The sequence below is a fragment of the Monopterus albus genome, unplaced genomic scaffold (assembly GCF_001952655.1).
Source record: "Monopterus albus unplaced genomic scaffold, M_albus_1.0 scaffold193.1, whole genome shotgun sequence".
In the NCBI taxonomy this organism is placed as follows: domain Eukaryota; kingdom Metazoa; phylum Chordata; class Actinopteri; order Synbranchiformes; family Synbranchidae; genus Monopterus; species Monopterus albus.
Window position 1 is genome coordinate 675,942 of NW_018128073.1, and position 19,689 is coordinate 695,630.

The 19,689-nt window shown below is 44.7% G+C and overlaps 1 protein-coding gene across 1 annotated transcript in view; it reads left to right on the top strand.

Moving 5' to 3' along the window:
• myo10 (myosin X) overlaps positions 1 to 19,689 on the top strand; it is an 88,993-nt gene that overhangs the window by 15,211 nt on the left and 54,093 nt on the right. The window contains exons 2-3 of the mRNA XM_020617730.1: positions 10,389 to 10,487; positions 16,783 to 16,941. Coding sequence (XP_020473386.1) covers positions 10,389 to 10,487; positions 16,783 to 16,941 — 258 coding nt within the window. The remainder of the gene's footprint in view (positions 1 to 10,388; positions 10,488 to 16,782; positions 16,942 to 19,689) is intronic.

A 19,689-nucleotide genomic window follows, 5' to 3' on the forward strand; every position in this document is an offset into this window, starting at 1 on the left:
CCCTTGTTCTCTAATGCTTCATGAAACAGTGGGCTTCGGGTTTTCCCTGGGGGTTTGATTGTTGTCCAACCAAACGAGGTTGCAAGTCACTCCCGAGTCAGCTGCGACTCACATGGATCCGCCCTACAGCTGCTCTCCAGATCCACAACAACGTGCCTATTAAATATCCACAAAGCAGCTGAGGAGGATATGAGAGCTTCATCTCCCAAAACTCGCTCTCTGAAGTTTGAAGAATTTAGCGTGGGAAAGTTTTGTCCCGTTTGTTAGAAAGGCTCCTTGAGTCAGGATCCCGTCTGTCACTTGGTGGTTGCTGCTCGTGTGTCTTTGTTCTGGGAGTTTCCTGATTACCTGACCGCTGACAACAGAAAGATGATCAGCCGATGTGCAGCTGTTTCCTCTGGAGCCTGCAGTCAACACCGCCCACTCCCTGACACCACAGTGTGCTGAGCGACGTGACCTCTGACCCCCCCGACAAATGCTGTGTTAATAATTCAGACCTACCAGGTGTTCTGTGTTGTCGACTCCGCTCTGAGCTTGGGTGTTTATTCATTTTTAAGCGCAGTGTGACCCATGTTTACTTTTGTGTTTAAGGAATCTTCATACAGCATCAGTTCGTAGTAAACAGTAGCTAATGTCATTTATGCTGAAATCCAAAAGCAGCGCTGTCTGGCACAGAAGCAGTAGACGGTAACTGAAACCATGTACACCGATGATCTAAGCAGCTTGGAAATGGTCGGCAAAGATAAAAAACGACTGTAAATTACACATCAGCTTTCAGTAGTTCTGGCGCAAGTAAAAAGTCCCATTCCCATAATTCACTTTTCTAGTTTGTAGGAAATCCACAGCAGTTGGATGATTTTCTGTTTTGGGCAGACAACAGGAGAATTGAAAATCGTAACCCAGTGCTCCAGAACCGGTGACGTATTCTCAGCCTGTGCCGTGATTATCTTTTCTAATGTCGGCTGTTTTCAAAAGTAAATGTTTTTCCAGTGTGTGAGGAGCAGCGAGGCCCTTACTGAGGGGTAGCTGTCCCTGCCTGAACTCTGACACCACTGGACACTAGAAACCAAACCACACACTTACTTTCTAAACGTGACTGTCTCTGTGTCTGAGCTCCAGATATATTCTGACCACAGAGCCTCTGAGCTAACGCTGAAGTCATTGTTGGTAAAATAAGGCACAGGGAAGGCAGCTTGTTAGGGTCGGTCCTGTGGTCTGGGAAAGGCTGAAAGCTCTGGTGAGTTTCACAAAACAATTGACTTGTAAGGTTTTAGGGAGTAACCTCATGGATACTAGACTTTGAGTGAGTGCACTTGTTTCTGTAACAAGGTAAAACGAGCTGTGTGGCCGAGGTCAGTCATGCTGTTATCTGTCGAGTTCCTCGGCTCACTGGCTGCGGTCGGTGTGTTTCGTGCATATTCAGGTGATAGCAATTAACCACAGATCGTCCACAGCAGAGTGTGTGTGTGTGTGTGTGTGTGTGTGCGCACGCGACTCCATGTGTGTCGTCTGTTGGCCTGTTTAAGATTGTGATAACCAATCTTCCTCCTCATCATCATCATCATCCTCACCGGCCATTGTCCCAGAAACGGCCTCCCCGGCAAACCCACCCCTGACTTCCTTTTACCCACAATGCAGTTGCTGTTGCTGCACAGGTAAATGTCAGTTTGCATCCTAAATCATATTAAAATACTTCTTTAAACAGCGAGAGAAAACGATCCAAATAGACCTACAGCAGGTTTTAATAGGAAAGAAGGGAAAATCACTGGATTAAGAAAAAAAGCCTGAATATTCCGAGGGAGCCTTCTGTTGGCCGGATGTGGCAGCAGAGCTCCTGCCTCACACATGGTTTCGTTTAACCCCGAACAAGCTAACAGCCATGTTTCACATGCACTTCTCTGTCAGAAAAACTGGAATTTGGATTTTCGGTCTCACTTAGCAGGAGAGCTTGGGGTGGGGGTGGGGTGCGATCAGGCAGTGGCTGTTGTTCTGCTGCAGCATCAAGGAGCCGCAGACAGTAGGGATGATGAGTTTCTCTTTTACATCGTTTTGATTTTCATCCTCATGTTGTGGCTCATTTACTCAAACTAACAGACGGTTTGTTTGGAAGTCATTTTACTTCTAACACAGCTCTTTCCAGTGTTGCCAAACACAAAGTTTGAGTAAAGAGACACAAGAAACACATACAGGGGTCTCAGATCAGTCACTTTATACGTCTCAGCTATGTTGTACATCTTTCTTTGCTGCTGCTGATTTTCTAAAGCGCACATATAGCTGATTATCACTGTCCAAATTCTTCAGCTTTAGTTTTATTGTCAGGCTGTTACCAGTTAAAGGTGCTTGTCAACGCAAAGGAAACCTGTTTAGAATATTCTGATGGTTTGTTCGTGGACGTTCTCTCAAATCTCTACATTTTCCGTTTTACGCTGTCTTTGTTCCTGTAGCGTTTGTTTTTGATAATCAGCATCATTGTTTACTGAAGCTGAACTTTCCAGAAGACGAGCAGCTGCTCTGGGACGACGGGGCATCCTCAAACGCAAAGTCACAGAGGGTTGTTGTGAAAACATTCCACACAGTGACATTAATTTCCAGACATGCATTATGATCAGATCCTGCTCTGGTGTTTCATACGTGCTGTGTTTGCACGCACAGCCCTGACTGCAGCAGTGCACAGCCTCTCGCCCCCCTCAGCTCATTCAGATTAGAGTTTGGAAAAACTCTCTGATGTAATTACATGTTATGTAGCATGAATTCCAGACTGCAGCAGACGCTCTGCAGGCTGGAATAATATGCTGCACTGCTCCCTGAGCCGGGTGGTGAAGACACATGGAACATCTAATCAAGTGGCATTAAGGTCTAGGCAGCAGTTACTCTGACAGAAGATGTGGATTCACTAGAGATCGAGCCCCTGCCTGGGACGTCACTGTGGAGTGTCCAAGGTTTTTCTCTGGTAGATGTAGGCTTCCAAAATAAACATGTGACTGCCGTTTAACAGTATTTTTTACCCAGTTGTGCACCTTCTTATGTCTCAAGAAAAGTTTTGCCTACTTGTCTTTAAAGCAAATGCAAATGTTTGTCAGCTTCAAACATATTAACCCAGTTTGAGAAGGTAGACCTCTGTTCTGAGTGAATTAAAGAGGATGGCTCTGAAAGAGAAGAGCAGAAAAGAGTCAGACAGAGTGAGTCATATTTCAAAAGGAGTGTTGGTTACGCATGTCTTAAATCAACACTGTGAAAACAGACTAATCCATTTAATACACTGAATATGGAAGCTAAAGTAATTTCCTGCTAGTTGGTCCCAAGTATCTCGGCTGCTATCGGATGGATAACCGCAGAATTTGGTGCAGACATTCAGAAACCACACAGGATGAATTTATCTTTCACTGCCACCTCGGGACACCAAATACTTTCAGTTTACTTGTAACAGTGTTTGCTAGCATGCTAATGTTGGAGTGTTATTATGCTGAATCACAGTCTGTAAGTCATTATGTGTGAATTCCACCCCCATAAGGAGCCAGATGTCATCAAAAGGCTCGTGCTCAGTTCTGCACGACAACTACTTAGCTTGTTATGTTAGCATGTAGCCATGCTGATTGTATGCATGTTAAAAATTACAACATGCTAAAGTGGTCTGCTTGTTTAATATAGGTGTTAAGTGCTGTATCTTGCCATGACACACTGACACTGCAAAGTCAGCACGTTGGTAGACAAAGTGTGAACGCGCTGGGGTCTCATCTGGAGTGTTATAAGCATGACAAGAGCTGGGGTGATGATAGAGCTTTTCAAAGTGAGAAATGGGAGTCGGTGTGTTAATAGTGATGCAGGTGTGTGCGGTGGAGTTTTTCAAACATTAAGCTGTTGAACTTATAGTAAGTCTACCAGAGATAAGGGGCTATCTGGTCAGCCTGCGTATGGTGTGCTCGTTTTTCTGCACAGACAATCCAGTAGATTTGTTTCTATGTCATCACAGCAGGGCTGCAAAGGCAGGTCTCATGCACAGTGCTCAACAGCTTTTTGACCCTGTGATGAGAAAAGCCAGTTAAACAACACTGTAGCTGAAATTTCCCCTCTGCAAATACACAACTGGGGCTATGACGGCTACATATGACGACATGGAGAAATCCAGTCTACACCTCCAGCACAGGTGTCTACAGAGGGGCCACCATCGACCTCGCACCAAACTCTCCACTGTCATCAGTGAATGAATGTGTTGGGTTGTAGTTGCATATTCTTTCTAGCCCGTGTGTGTGTGTGTGGTCTTCAAACTGTGCATTTGCTGCGCGGTCTGCCAGTGCATGTGTGCAGTTGAGTGGGTGGGTGTGTATGTGTGAGTAGTTGTAATTGCATTTTCACTTAAAACATGTTGTGTTTGTGTCTGACTGATTTTGCTTGTTGTTACATGTAAGTTAGTACACTGATGTGTGTACAGTTGTGTATCGATCCAGTGTGAGTGAGACCTACAGATAAATGAGTTCACGCTGACTTGTGTGTGTCTCTGTCAATGAGTGTTTGTGTGTTCGACTTTAATCGTGTGTGTGTGTGTGTGTGTGTGTGATTGTGAAGCTTTCCCAGACGTTTTCAAAAGTCAATACAGCAACCTGATCAGTTCCCACACTCCACGGTCATTCAAATCTAAATAACCTCGGCCGTTCGCCTCGTGCTGATTGGCTGTTCATGAAGGCTTCGTGAGTTGATTGGTCTGTGCTACACACTGGCAAAGGTCACGGTCAGTTTGACTTCCTCCTGGCTGTGAGTCCCAGTCAGCAGTTTCCCACTAAGCACTGGTGTGCGCACTGTTTCTGTTGTGTTGTCATCACAGTCGTCACAGGAGAGCATGCTGAATACCTGCACTTCTTTCCAGTCCCAGAGTCTTCTACTGGTTTTGACTAAGCTGGGTTAAGATTTGTCTTGAAACAGCAGAACAATGCAAAGTCTGCTTCAGACTCGGCGCAGGGTTCAGAAGGCATACATTTCTTCTGCTACCATGTGTCGTCTGTTGTGTCAAAACAAATCAGCAGCCTGGCAGAAAGGGGCTTTTGTAACGAAAACATTTTTTATGTTGCTGTTTGGCTGAGGAAGCAGAACTGTCAGGGTCCTTCCTCTCCAGCGCTTTATTTTGAAATCTGTCTTCTTGCTTTCTATTGGCTGGACTAAAGCCAGAAACATTCAAAACAATCACACACAAATGGTAATCATGTGAATAAGTCGGTTACTCACATTAACCTTGGCCATAAAAAGACGTTCCTTCTGAAAGTTAATTATTAAGCTGTCTGATCAGCCATCCTGTTCTTATCTCCCAACGACAACCTGAAGTGAAAGGCCTGGTGCTGCCTCTGCGACACACTGCTCCAGTAGTGTGACTCTGACAGTGGAGGAACACTGGCACCAGCAGGACAGAGTAGGTTTAAGATGATGATGTCTGTGTTTGCTGCCACTCTGGCTGACTGAGCAGCCTTACTGTTGGCATTCAGAAACCCGTCTGTACTGGTGTCCATACAGGGACAGCGAACGCCTCTCAGAGGATGTTTTTCAGCAGTAACTACTGAATAATTGTTCTTTATGGCTGCCTGTTTTTGAAGTCACATGACCAGTTTCAAAGAGGTTTTCAGGGCTTGTGGGTCATGAAACAAAGGGAAGCACACCTGCTCTCAGTCAGGATCAAAAAACGGGTGCATAAGCCATTTAGCGCCTTTCAGAAATCTGATAAATGGTGTGTGATGCGCCGCTTCTGATCCATAGTTCACCTTTGTTCCTCCTGAGAGCATCACACTGCATTTTCACGATCACTAGTTTTGCCTTTTCTGCTCGGCCCAGTGTTTGTCATGATGAGCATGTGGGGCTTGTACAGACAAGAAGCAGATCATCTGTTCCGCTCGGCTGGTGGAGGAGAACCTGCTGTTCTCCAGGTGGGGGGGAACTTTTACCCACCACGATGAGACAGATGAAGATGTGCTACTCATTGAAAGGTCTAACCTAAATTCACAGCAAAAGACAGTAAAATGATGGCTTGTTAGTGTTTTGCTAAAAAGTCTGACTGGATGTGTAGCTGGCTGTGGTCATAGCAAAGTGACAGCTCACATGTCAATTGCAAATGAAAGTGCTAATAGCTTTAAGTCAAATGTCTGTTTTGCACCTTATGTACGCAGCTGAACCGATCTGCTGTGGACACCGACAGGAGGCTGCAGCTGCTGATGCGTTGCTTTTGCTGGACAACTGGTTAAAGAAGTTTCACAGTGACAACAGTGTGTTCAGATTCTCAGTACAAAACCACTTTATGGTCCAGGGCCAGGCAGTGTCAGACAAACCGTATCCACCTTTATCGCTGGAGGTTCCACCTTTCCACTCGAACATGCCCAGTAAAGACCGAAAAATACATTTCAAACGTTCGGCATGGTAAATGTCAGGCTGCGCTCCTCACCAGCAGCAGTCTCATATCTGCGGAGTAGATACAGACATACTGTACAGAGCTGCGATGCCTCATCTCTCTGAGAACATACCAGCGATTGTGTCGAGTCACGGTTTTGAGTCACAGCCTTTGCCATTGAAGGCTGTGATAGAGAGACTGGCTGTGGTCGAACACAAGACTCTGATTGTTACGGGAGAGGAAGTGGAATCTCTCAGACGAGACAGCTGCTCATTCCCGACCCCGATGGCATATGAACACTCCCAGCACCACAGGCCATCACCCCCTCTCCCCCGGTGTCCTGCAGGGAGAGCATTAGTCACACATGTTGAGGTTACACAGGGAAAATACACGCAGGAGACGGGTCACTGCCTCAGAGCCTTCGAAGTGGGAGGCTTGCGCTTGTGTTTTGGTTCTGGCCAGGAGGAGGTGTCAGGACCGAGGTACAGGCCTGGAAGGAGCATCTATCTGGACAACTAACACACGTGGCTGACTGGGTGACCGAGGACAACATATAGTTTCAGAACTAACCTTTGTATCTGAAAGTACATAAACCAAACTACATTTTATAGGCATCTACATGTGATGGCAGGTTCAGGTTTAACCCACGGTACCTGAAGTGTGAACAGTAATGAGATTAGATTAAAAATGTCTTAACTGGAATGACAGGTCTCACTGGTGCAGCAGCTGGGCCCAGTGCCACAGCTCCCAGTCCCAGTTGAGACTCTTCAGCGTCTCCCTGCTCATGAGCTGGGCCGAAGCCCCGCTCCCTGTTATATCAGAAAATCCATGCATTACTTTTTGCTGCTTAATTCAGACATTATGGGTTCTTTGTTGAGGACATTTTGTGACGTCTCGGGTCCTTGGTTCGCATTTCTAGAATATTTAATAGTTTATTTGTGGAGAGTTTCAGTAGAGAGAAGGTCAAGGAATACTGAGGCATCCCAGACATTCATGACATCTGGTGGTTTGCAGCCCAGCTGGAGCCTCAGTATCTATCAAACTAAATGCTGTTCAGATCGACTAACATCATCTGAAACAGCCTTTATGACTGAATACTCAGCCGTGCAGCGTTTGACAACTTTCGAAACAGGCAGTTCACACTCTGTTAAAACGTCCCGGGAGGCTAAAGACCCTGTTCAGAAGCCTTTTTTCTCCTTTTGCCACCGTGGACGTTGTTAAAAGTGTGTGCTCACACTAATCTCCTCACAGAGACGTGAGTCGCCAGGCACCACACTGCTTGTGTGTTTATTCACAGGTTTTTGCAGTTGGTCAGATAACTTTAAAGCCTTGTGCAGCTTCCATGGACGTGTGAGCTCTGAGCGTTTTCAGCTTTCTTTCTCCTCAACAGTGATTTGCACCTCGGTTCTTCATTTTCTTCAGTCAAATGGAAAGTCCAAATGATCTTTGATGTTGTCAGTTCACACAGTCAGTGGTGTTGAATGATGGGGAGGAGGCGAAGCAGCGGCTTTTGGCACAGAGCCCTGGTTTAGAAATGGGCTAATAGCTCTGTGGCTTATGAGGAGGAGTGAGGGGAGAGGGAGTAAGATTAGGGGAGGAGGGGAGAGGAGCACAATAAGATGCCTCTCGCAGAGAGGGCGACACACACTGCCCACACAGAACAGTTTTGTGTGTGTTGGAGGTCTTTGGAAAGTGTGCCGGGGGGAGGACGGAGACCCCTCTCTCTTTCTTTCTCCATCCAAACTCAGTGCAGGCGTCAGACTCTGTGCATCAGGAATGTCCACGTGGGTTCGGCCTGTAAACAGCACACGCCTTCTCTTTGTGCACGTTACAATGGAACTTCTTCCTTTGTTTGCTTCCTCTTTGTCACATCAAAGAGTCGAACTTCAGCCACTGTCAACATCGGTGTGAAGATGTTTGTTTTATCTGGGAAAGTCATTTGTGAAAAATTCTATATATAACTTTTATTTAAAGCCCAACGCTGGGATTATTCTCTATTGTTCTTATTGTCAGCAAATCCCATGAAAAGACCAAAACCGATGATGTGTTAGTCCATCTTTGGACTTGTTGGCACTCAGCCCCAGACCCTCCGGTTCCAGATACACATGCGCATCTTTTACACCTAGCAAATATGCAGTTACATTTGAAAACACCTCAGTAATTTTCTAAAACTGCCGGACAGTCTTAACAAAATAACTGGAAGACAGTAGGCTGTCTGGGGTATTAACCATCATCAGGCCGAACACGGAGACTCGTCTCCTCACTAGTCTGACCTCACAACCTTAAACTGTTGTAACTAACTGACACAGCCATGATCACTAGCTAGATCAGGTCACGCTAAATGTTTTTTGGTAGAAGACATAAGCGCAATAAATCAAATTAAAGTTTGAGGTCATGTTACCGTGGTGTAGTTCATTTATAGCTTAACAACAGCTTTTTACTTCCAATGACTGTATTTGGGCCTCAAAAATCATAAAGAGGTGTTCAGATGTGAAGGTTCTCTTGCTGAGAAAAGGGTGTAAGTATCATAAACTGTTGTTTGTCACAGAGCTACAACAATCTAAAAGCCTGTGGAAAAATCCCATTGGCTTTTTGTCAAGGGAGCCAGGGTGATGCTGACTTCGGGGTTGGCCTACAAAAAGCCTCATCCCTACACTATTCTATTAGCATTAACAGCACCCATCATAGCTAAAGTGACAAATGGACTGCACAGTGTTTAAGTGAATGTTTAAAGACACAAAAACCTCTGAGTTATGTCTTTGTCTGCGTTTATGTGACAAAAGATGAGTTTCCTCTGAGCATCAGGTTTCTCTCCCCGGGAACTTTGGCGTCATCTTGTTTCCCTCTGCAGAGAGAACAGCCAAGGGTTTAGATGAACATGCGGCTCCCCTCTGATCCTCTGCTGATGCTGCACACCTGAGCTTTACTCTGTGTGTGTTTTACTCCACGTCCATTCATGCATCAGCTTTCCTCCGAGCCAGGTGCACCTCTCCGCCAGGACACAGCTGTCTGAATGAGGGCTTGTAGGTCAAAGGTTGTTCATATGCCCCATTCAGAAAGCTTCTGAGGGCCCCTCAGTTCTTTGGCTCAGTCATGTTTCACTGAGGGAGGCCTTGCAGACTTTGGTAAAACTGCTCTGAAGTGTTCATGTATCTGACGATGTATCTGAATAGGATTTTTTTTTTTTTTTAATCAGAAAAGTGGGGGGAAATAAATCATTGTAAATATGTCATGTATCACAGTGTTTTCTAAATGTGTACCAGTTATTTTGGTGGTCACATTCAAAGCTAACAATTGTAAAAAGACTTCAAAACGTCTAAACACACATTTAAGACTTTCCTCCTAAATCCTCCGTATTGTCCTATTCGCAGCAGCCCCGTGATTATATATCCAGCTGTTAGCCAGAGGAAACAGTAGCAGCCAGAAGCAGTAAATTCGACAGGTCAGCGGGTATTAAAGTGTTTTCTGACTGTGACTAAAAAGCATCAATAAACATGCAGGTTTTACTGGCCCCTGGGTGACAGCAGGTAGACGCCGCTGAAACCCAACACTGCGGGGTTTTGTCTGGACACCTGAGAAAGGTCATCGCCACGGCAACACTGTATGGAGATTAATATATATCCTTGTCAGAGTTTGTACCATCAGTAGAGAAGAAAATCTTATTTTAAATGACCTCAAAAGCTCATTTTGTCAGGTCAAAAAAACAATATCATGGTATAAAAATTAATCTGAACTAACATTCAACAGTATTTATTTATTTTTTTTAAAGTAACATAACCAGAAAAACAGCTGAATGACCAAAGCAGTTTTCATGTCAGTACATATAGGCATTTTTTAAGTCAATCTCTGTTGTTTCACTTGAGTTTGCAACTCAGAAGACAAATGAACTTGTGGGGAAACATTTGGATGCAATGTGAAACTGCAAACTACCAAATCAGTGCATGCTGCTTTGGAGATGTGTTTTAACCATGGTTTGAAGAACTTTTTTGTGACCTTCCATGTTCTGCTCCTTGTGTCTCTGCAGGGCGACCGGGTGTGGTTACGGGAGGACCAGCAGTTCCTTCCCAGCACCGTGTCCTCTTGCTCTGGAGGCGTTGTCGTCTTTGCCACAGACTACGGCCAGGTGAAAACCACTGAAGTCCCTTTCTAGTCTTCTGTCTGTTTCATTCCTAAACATGTTGATGGTATATTAGCTGTGATGCTTTTGCTGAACCCACACATGCACTTTTATAGCTGAGGACTGAACCCCAGGAGATCATAGTCTTTATTTCAACCTCATAAAAAAACTTTATCTGAACTCAAGAGTTTTGAGTTTTAACATTAGGAAGTCCAGTGTAGTTTTCTGGCCCGTGTGATGGCCTACGAACTGCTGCGGTGCTGAAATTCGGCCAGAATTTCATCACGAAGAACGGCAAGTTGACCGCTGTCTGACCACGTGCAAAACGTGATTACTTTTTATTTCCTCATTTAACTTGCATAATACTCAGATGAAGTACAGAGACAAAAATGACTGAATTAAAGGCGGTGTGAGTCCACAGATCAGTAGTTTGTGGCCTCAGCTGACCTCACTGTTCCACTGGAACAGAAACACCAGGGAACTGTGAGTGTTTGCTTTACTCAAGCCCCTTCTCATGCTGACAGATTTATGTGTGAGCCTCCTAGAGACCAGAGAGTCATAATTTGCAGTCAGCTCAAGAAGTGGCAAATCCCCTAAACCCCATATGCTTGTGCATTACCTCTTTGATCCATGTGTTGTCAAAACAGCAGGTACAGAGGAGGTGACGGACATGTGGACCAGGGGCACAGTGGGTTCCTTTATGTTTCAGGCTGGGTCTTAAGAATTAACATGAATCAGCCCATTTAGTGTCAGAGGTTGGATTTAACACAGTTCACTGCAGTTAGCTGTTTCCTCTGTAAGGTGTTGGACTGACTGAAGTGTGGTAGGGTGTGCACATTCACACCGTGGGAACCTGCCCTGCTTTGAAATCAAACACTAAAGTGATCACATGAAAGACAAGCGATGCTACCAGCATCGTGTTGTGTCAAAAGACACAGGCACCACAGGGGTACTGCCAAGATCTTCTTGAGTGGAACCATTTTATTTGATTTTATATCATCACTCACATACCGCTAATCTCTCTGACAGACACTTTCTCTAGCTGCTTCACAGTAAAACCGTCTCTGGTTTGCTGGTGGAAGACTTTTAATGTGAAGCAACAGCAACAGGAATCAAAAGGAACAGGAACTTGGAGTGAAACTAAACTCAAAGTATTGGAAGCTGAATAATGCAAAATGTATAAAAATTATGTTTTATCTCTAGTACATACAGTACAGTCTATACAATATGTGTTTAGCACAGAACATAGCTGGGTTGAGGAACATTTCCACTATAAATATATGATATCCACTGTGTCTTCTCTGGCTCTGGGGATGGAAGTAGGTAGAGACTTGTGTGCTGATTTGTGGAACCAGCAGCTGAGCAGAATCCGTGCTTTCCTCCGAGCTGTGCCGTGTTGCTGTTCATCTGCTGTTCTAGTGAGAAAATCACAGTGGCGGATCGGTAGCAGTAAAATGGATCTGAGTGGGAGGAGGATCTGTGTAATGAGTTGCCGTCGTATGACGTCATAAAGAGAGACAAATCCGAACAGCATGCATGAGCAGGGGTTTTTACAAATGCAGAAAAAGCAAAACAGGCAGGGACTGCTCTTTGCCTGTAGCTGACCCTTTCATCGGCACAAACTCAACATGTTTAGCTTCACTCTAGGAAAAAGCCACTTCATCGCCAGTTTTTACAAAGTGTGTGTGTGTTGGAGGAGGTCACAGGGTTCCTCTTGTCTTGCTCGGGTTTCACTGTTTTCGACGGTGCAGACAGTCTCCTCCTGCCGAGTGACGGCAGGACAATGCAGCAGGAGATGAATGGTGATTCAAAGAACAGCTGCTGCTTTTGATGATGATGATTTGGGGGGGGTGAAGCTTGAGGCAGATGCAGGGTTATCTGTTCAGCTCTAACAGAGAGAGTGAGAGGGCTCAGTTTTCCTCTCTAACAACACATAATGAAGAGTTTCATTCCTGCCACCACAGTCAGAGTGGTTATTAAATGTTACTGAAGTGATTACCTGTCTGCTGATAATGTGCCTGAAGGGGTTTCAGTCTTGGTTTCAGGTTTTGGGGAAGAACTGATTTGTGAAGGTGTTTAATGTTGGTCCAACCTAAAAGCATAACAGTTTATGCTGAAGTGCATTTATCTACTGCGAGGTCAGACACTTCACAGAGGACAGTCTGTAGATCAGATGACACTTCAGGCTTCCAGCTCTTCTCAGGTGGAGAACTTCAAGACAAGAGGGAACATGCAAATCTCCTGTTTGGTTCAGAAGTGAAGGGATGAAATCTGCAGACAAAAACTGAAAAGGAAAGGTCAGCAACAACTTACAAGATTGTAGGAACAAGCATGTGATCACCAAACTCAAAACTTCACAAAAAACTTAGTTTAAACGTTGGACAAACCCCGGGAAGGGGGAAGGGGGAGGGGGGGACCAATTACAATGGTCGAACAGTATCAGTCTAAAAAGCCCATTAGGTCATTCTTTGTGAGTTTCTCTGGTGAAGTCTCTTCCAGTTGCCTGAATGTGAATTCACTGATCTGTTTAAGGAAGGCCAACAGAGCGGATCCAGACTGAACCAGGACCAGTGCCCGCTGGTCACTGCCCACCTCTCTGCAGCGATGCTGTCTGATGGCTTTGTTTCACTGAGATTTACTCCTGTTAGCATCTGTCGCTAGGCTTAGCGCCAGCCCCACGGCTTTGTTTTCATCTTGACAAAGACAGCTGAGCCCGTCACAAACTTAATTAGGTCAAAGCCATAGAATGAACTGTCCTGCACTGAGGCCTGCTGGGAAAAGGCTGCAACACTGTGCTTACTGTTCATAACCAAAGGCAGAGGGAGACAGACAGCGGCTGCGTGTTGTTTCTGTTTCCTGGTTCGAGTGTGAAGGAAGCTCATAATGCTGTGGCAGAGACAGTAATGATACTTTGGGGGCATTAAGAAAAAAACAGACAGTTGAGGGTGTGTGTCCCGGAGCGACCTGCACTCTCCAGGACCTGTCTGTTTACTGTAGCGGTGTTGACACTGGACTAGTTTAACAAGTCAGTTACCCCCTGTAACGGTCGGCCTCTCAGTGAATTGAAACACTTTGAGCTTTAACACTGTGTGGGTTACAGCAGCAGGGCTCGTAACAAGAACAGTCTGACAGGAGAGTTGGTGAAAACGCTGGTGTTCTGACGAGCAGGGAGCTTGGTATGTTTCTCAGGTGGCTCTGGTGCCGTGATGGTGTCTTTCTCACCTGGACAGGCTGCAGGAGTAATGACTCCATCAGAACAGGCCGATGATGGTGCCTCATTTCTTTACATTTCATCCATCTGAAAGACGTCTGTGTGACGCTCACTTCCCCCTGGAGCGTCACTGAGGCAGGAATGTGAGAAATGAGGCCTTGGGGGTGCTGGGGGTGTTAATGTGTGGGTTGTGTGGGGGTCAGATATGATTGACTGCTCAGACAGAGGCCGGCTTTCTTTGGGAACGGTTGCCCCTAGCTGCTTGGTCACAGCAGGTCACCGTCCAACCAGAGCTCACTGTGTGTGTATCTGAGTTCTTGTGTGCACATTTTGAGACATTTAGCTGAGGGTGTTTTACTTGTGTTCTTGGTAAAAGTCACTGTTGTGCAAACCAGATAACACAAAAGAAGAAAGACGCTCAAAGACTGAGGTCAGAGCACCAAAGTGTATCAATCAGTGATAAAATGTCAGACTTTGGATTTTCCTTTTTCTGTTTTGTTGGACAGTCAACTAACACAACAGCAGCAATCAGTCTTTCATGCAGCTCCACCTCTGGATTGTCTGTCTGCTGTAGCTGTGTAATTGGTGCTAGAGAGGTGATGTGTTCAGGTCCACAGGATCAGTCTGCATTTTGCTGAACCTGTTTATGTGTGGTTGTGTGTTCCTGCATGTTCTCTTTGTGGACATTTGGCTGCTCCCCTTTTCCTACCCAGAAGGAAACATGGTGAAAGTCTGATGGTGTCACTTAAAGAGTTACTGTAGGTAGCCACACAGTGAGCACAGCTTCATCTTTGGTGTCACTTCAGGCAAGAAAATTCCTCCAACACATTAAGTGAAGTTGGATTGTTCTGATGAGAGATTAGATTTTGTCCCGCCAACCCTCAGGGATGCAGTGACAGATCATCCTCCTCGGTGTCTGCAGGCAGCAGACCTCCTGCAGAGACATGATAATGTGCTGGTTATCAACCCCCCTGGCACTTACTCATCATAAGTAAACCATCCTGAGGTTTTAAAAGCAGTTGGATAATGTTGCTCTTTTAGTGCTAAAGTGGTTTGAGGTTTAGCCTGTTTGTCCATACGTGCTGTTCTGCATTCACTGTGGCACGTCATCAAAGTCCAGCTGGTCCTGTGAGTCTAAAATCTGAGTCTCTCTAATGTCTCAAGCCGATTCAGCACATATTCTTATGTTGCTGTGACCGTTTGCCTGCCCAGAATTCACATTTGGAAGAAATATGCAAGCAAAACATGCCTGGTGGTTAAGTCTTGAAATGATGATGCAATTTCGGTTGAGATACATTAGCTTGTTAGCTTTGCTGCTAACAAAATAGGCCACAGTGTTCGGGTTCAGGTGCCTGGATAAATATGTAATTCAAATGGCCAGTATGAAAATTCCAGGTATAATTTAACAATCAGCATTCACGTGTGGACATGAACACCATGTGACCTCAAAAATGCATCACGTTTCTGCCTTCAAATGAGCAGAAAATAGACCAGAATGCAGTGCAGTATTCAAGATGATCCAAGACAGAATTGAAAAGCTTTTTCTTTCAGCTGTATTTATTTTGTAACCCACACGATCTGACCTGTGGGGTGTGTAGGGGAACAAAGTCGAAGAAGATGATCAGGGCAGGCCATAACACAACATCAGTCAGATGAGTGAAGAGGTGTAAAAGGATCTGAGGAGGGAGAGAGCTTTGAGTCAGTTATCACGGTCGGGGCTTGTCACTGGAGGACAGATGCTACATAGAGTTGAGTCTTGAAAGCTGTGTCCTCAGACAGACATGATACAGCTCCTGACTCGTGTTCGCTACCAGCCCAGGGTCCTGTTCACCTCAGCCATCTGCTACATGTCACCTCTGTGAAAGGTGACATGAAATACGAGTTGTGTAGAGTTGTTTCAGCAGACTAGGGAGGTAAAAGTTGTGCCCACAGGATACAATTAATGGTACTTGTACACAAAACCAAGTAGAACTGTACTTGTGTGCAGAGGTTCTGGTTCTTACCTAACCACTTTTGGAGACTTTTTTTTTTTGTTCTAACAGCAATACTAACATTTACCATAAGTACTTTGGACACATATTACTGTTTATCTCACCTGATATATGTTTCAACCAGTGATTATTATTATTTTTTTTAAATAAATAACACTTTGCTGGAGTGTGTTCCCTGCCATTTTCATCCACATGTTGCACTCCTCCAGTAACATGACAAGACCCTGCTGTGTCTCATACAGTTAAATTGCTGGACCAGTCAGTCAAACATCAAGTGGCTGTTGGCATCAGCGCATCAGGTGCCTGTTAAAGTTTCACAACCTAATGTACCAGTAAATCTTCCACCGAGCAGTTGTCTTGTTATCTTTAGAAGAAACAAAACAGAGACAGTTTACTTTCTTTTCCCAGCTGCATTCTGTTATATATCATCATTACTGTGACATTAAAATATTTGCTGAAGATGTTGGTAGTGATCTTGCAGTTATGGGTGTCAACTCATTTCAGATAAACTGTCAGTGAAGTAACTGGGGGAAGTGAACCCTAAGTCAAGCTTTAAAAAATGTGGGGATGTGTCAAGGACATTTTTGAAACTTCTGGAAGTTTGGGGTCTTTGACATTTCTGAAAAACTGCTGCGGTCTAGTGGTCCTGCCATTATCTGTTCTGGACCTGCGCTAGGTCATAAATAAACACGTAAAAGCTGCGGTGGAGAACCGGCAGTCTCCGAGTCTGGTCTCCAACCAGTGAACAAGCGATTCATGACCAGACCGGACTTCGAGAGGAAGGTGACACGGACCAGCTCTACTGTAAACAACACGTCAGGAAACTGCTTTGGTCGAGAGTTGAAGCTTTTCCAGTGAATTTAAAATTATTACCTCTTTGGGAATACATAGTAATATATCACTTTTAAACCTGGGAAAGCGTGAGTTTTTACTGAAAAATTGGGTTTAAGGTTATTTCAAGCAAAAACTCCTCTTTACGAGTACACTGTTGTTGAGGTGGGGGAACGGCGCCAGCCTGGTCGAACCATTAGATTCTCTGGTTTTCAGTTTTAAAGCGTTTGTTTTTCCACATGGTTCACAATGCATGTTTCTTCTCCAGGTGTACACCTACAAGCAGAATGCACTCACCAGGCAGAAGGTGCAGCCCATGCACCACAGCAGCATCAGAGGGGTGGAAGACATGGCAACCCTGGAGGACCTTCACGATGGCGCCATCATGCACAACCTGTTCCTGCGCTACCAGCAGAGACACATCTATGTAAGTGCCCTCAAAGCTGTTCCACACCTGGTTTTAAGGTTTAAACTGACACGACTGTTTCCAAAATGTCTGGTTTTGTCCACTGGGTCTGGTTCCGGTGGTGATGTCCTTTGTGACCCTGCAGATGGCGAAATGAGAGGATCAGCTGCAGGTCAGCTTGTTCAGAAAAAAGATAATGAAGCATTATCGTTGCTTTTACAGTAATATTTTGAATATTTGGTTTACATTTAATAGACTAAGAGAAGAATGTGAAAAATATAGCGTACACATTAAATAATAAAAAGGAAAATAGAGGAAATAAACAAAATAAAAGAATGAAATAAATAAAAATAAGAGCAAAATTTTACAAAACAAGTATAAGATGAGTATCATCTACATCTCCAGTTTGTAGACTTGTATAGCACAGATGCTAGAAACAGGCACTTTTTAGAAACCTGTCTGGAAATATATAGTACGACGCCATGAGGTTTTATAATACTGTTTGAAATATCTTATACAGAAGGTTAATTCTCTCCTTTGACCTCAAAGTTCAATAACATAATAGTCAAGTAAATGATAAAAGCTTCTTTTAATGTCAAATCCATGCTGGTCAACTAGTTCTGACATGTAGGTTGGTGTGACTTTGCATCATAAATCCTGGAGGTCGGGATCAGCTCTGTGAAAAGAGAAAATGGAGCTGAAGCAGTTCTCTGCATATAAGCGCTCATCTAGACAGCTCGGCCTCTCTGGGTACACCGCCTTCTCTAAAAAGTGCTATGCAGGGATCTATCGCTGGCTGTTCGGTCATTCTGTAAGAGCAGAGATAACTGTAGACGCAGGCCGATAGGAGGAGGAGATGGGTCTGTCTGGCTGCTTGGTTCCGCTTGATGTGGAGAATCCGGGATAAAGACGACGTCACATCAAACCAAAGTGTCTTACTGGTTTTAGCATGAATAGAAAGGTGCAGAGGTCACATGACGCTTGTCTTTCTGTCCGATCTCGAGGTTCAGTGGTGGGAAATAAATGTGTGAAATTGACTGAACATATCATTCTGGAAACACAGATGCAGCAGGTTGTTCATGAGTGGTTTTACAAGTTATAACCCAGTTTTTATGATTTTGCATTTACAGCTAACAGACTGATCAGTTTTCAGCCCTGGAAAGGGTTTTGGTTTTAGTCTTCTAATGGTTTTCTTTTTTGCCTTAGTTCTTTTTAAAAAGATTGTTTCCCCAGCCACACATAAAACACAACAGAAACAAATTCCATTCTATTGCCTCACATCACTATTCTGAGCTCCTGTTGCAGTCGGGCCATGAACTGTGCCAGTAGTAATTTTAGATGCTGCAATTTGCTGCCACATGGGGTAAAACCTTCATCTGAGCCTGAGCTGACAATGATAGTTCACAATGGAAACTAAGTGTTACAGTTTAAGGGATTTAGTTGTTCACATTAGCTCTTCTCATTAAATAAATCTTGAGGATTCAAATCAGAAGCATAAACTTTGTGCAGTGTTTCTGAAGGGTTTAAAGTACTGCGGGAGTACAGCTTGTTTCCTTGACTGCAGGGTTCACCAGGTGATAAACCCAGACAAGTTGAGAGATGTTCAGTCCTTTTGAATCCCAGTAGTTACAATCTGGTCGGTGCTGAGCGGAGCTCCTTGTGTAGCAGCCAACAGCCACAGGTTGCCAAGTGAGAGGGAGGGCGATTAGAGTTTGGATTTATTGGGTTTTAGTAGCTGGTATCCCGGCGGCGGCCTCACTAGGAGTTTGGTGGGAGCTAATGTGTCCTGGCTCGGCTCTGATAGCAGCCATGCTGTCCAAGCTGTGACATGGAACAGCTCATGGCCTGTTAGTTTTGGAGTCTGAGACCAGCCTGGAGTGAAATGTGATAATTGTGATAGCCTTTGTTACCTCTACTGTTGCTGTGACCTCTGGCCTTTGACCCTTTAGAGCCAAACTCTCACCACTTCTCTCTTTACCTCTTGTCCACTTGTGTGTCTTTTTCATCAGCCTTGCAGAAAAACTGAAATGTGTTTCTGAGGCTTTAAAAGTGACAGACGTACAGTATCTACATTGGCACTGGACTAGCAATGGAAAACTTTTTCATATAAGACAGAACCCGTGAAACTCTACAGGCAAAGGAGTGTGTAGGACAAATGGTTTTCAACTGTTACTGGGTTGTTTTGTTCATATGAACAAACCTGACCAGCACTTTCTCCAGCAAAACAACCCAGCAACAAAGGCAGCCCTGTGCTTTCTGCACACATTAGCTGCATTAACCTTTGATAAATGCCGTCTCGTTACTTTAATCACATCTGAATGCTCCCGTATGGTCGAAATTATCCAATCAATTCATCACTGCGGCCCAGTCGCCGCCCTGACAGGGCTTCTCCCTGCTGGGTCAAAAACTGCAAAGAGGGAAAATTAGGAGAGATTTTGGTGAAGTCAGTCGTGGTGAACTGGGGGGCCGGGCTTTACGCACACCCCTGAAGGCAAAGGGCCAACGACCAGCTCGGAGACATCAGGGATCAGACGTTTAACAAAGCACAAAACGCAACATGTAAAAATCACCATATTTAACTGGAAACTTCTGTGACTCTTGCAGGCTCACTGCGCTATTTTGTGCACTGGTCTCAGGTTAAAAGCTAATTTTCACATTTGTTTTTATCAACAGCGGACATTTGTTGTGATGATGGGTCTCTGGCACTTTGTTACTCGCTGTGTACTTTTTCTCCATCCTTTGTGAACCATCGCTGCTCTCTGACATCCT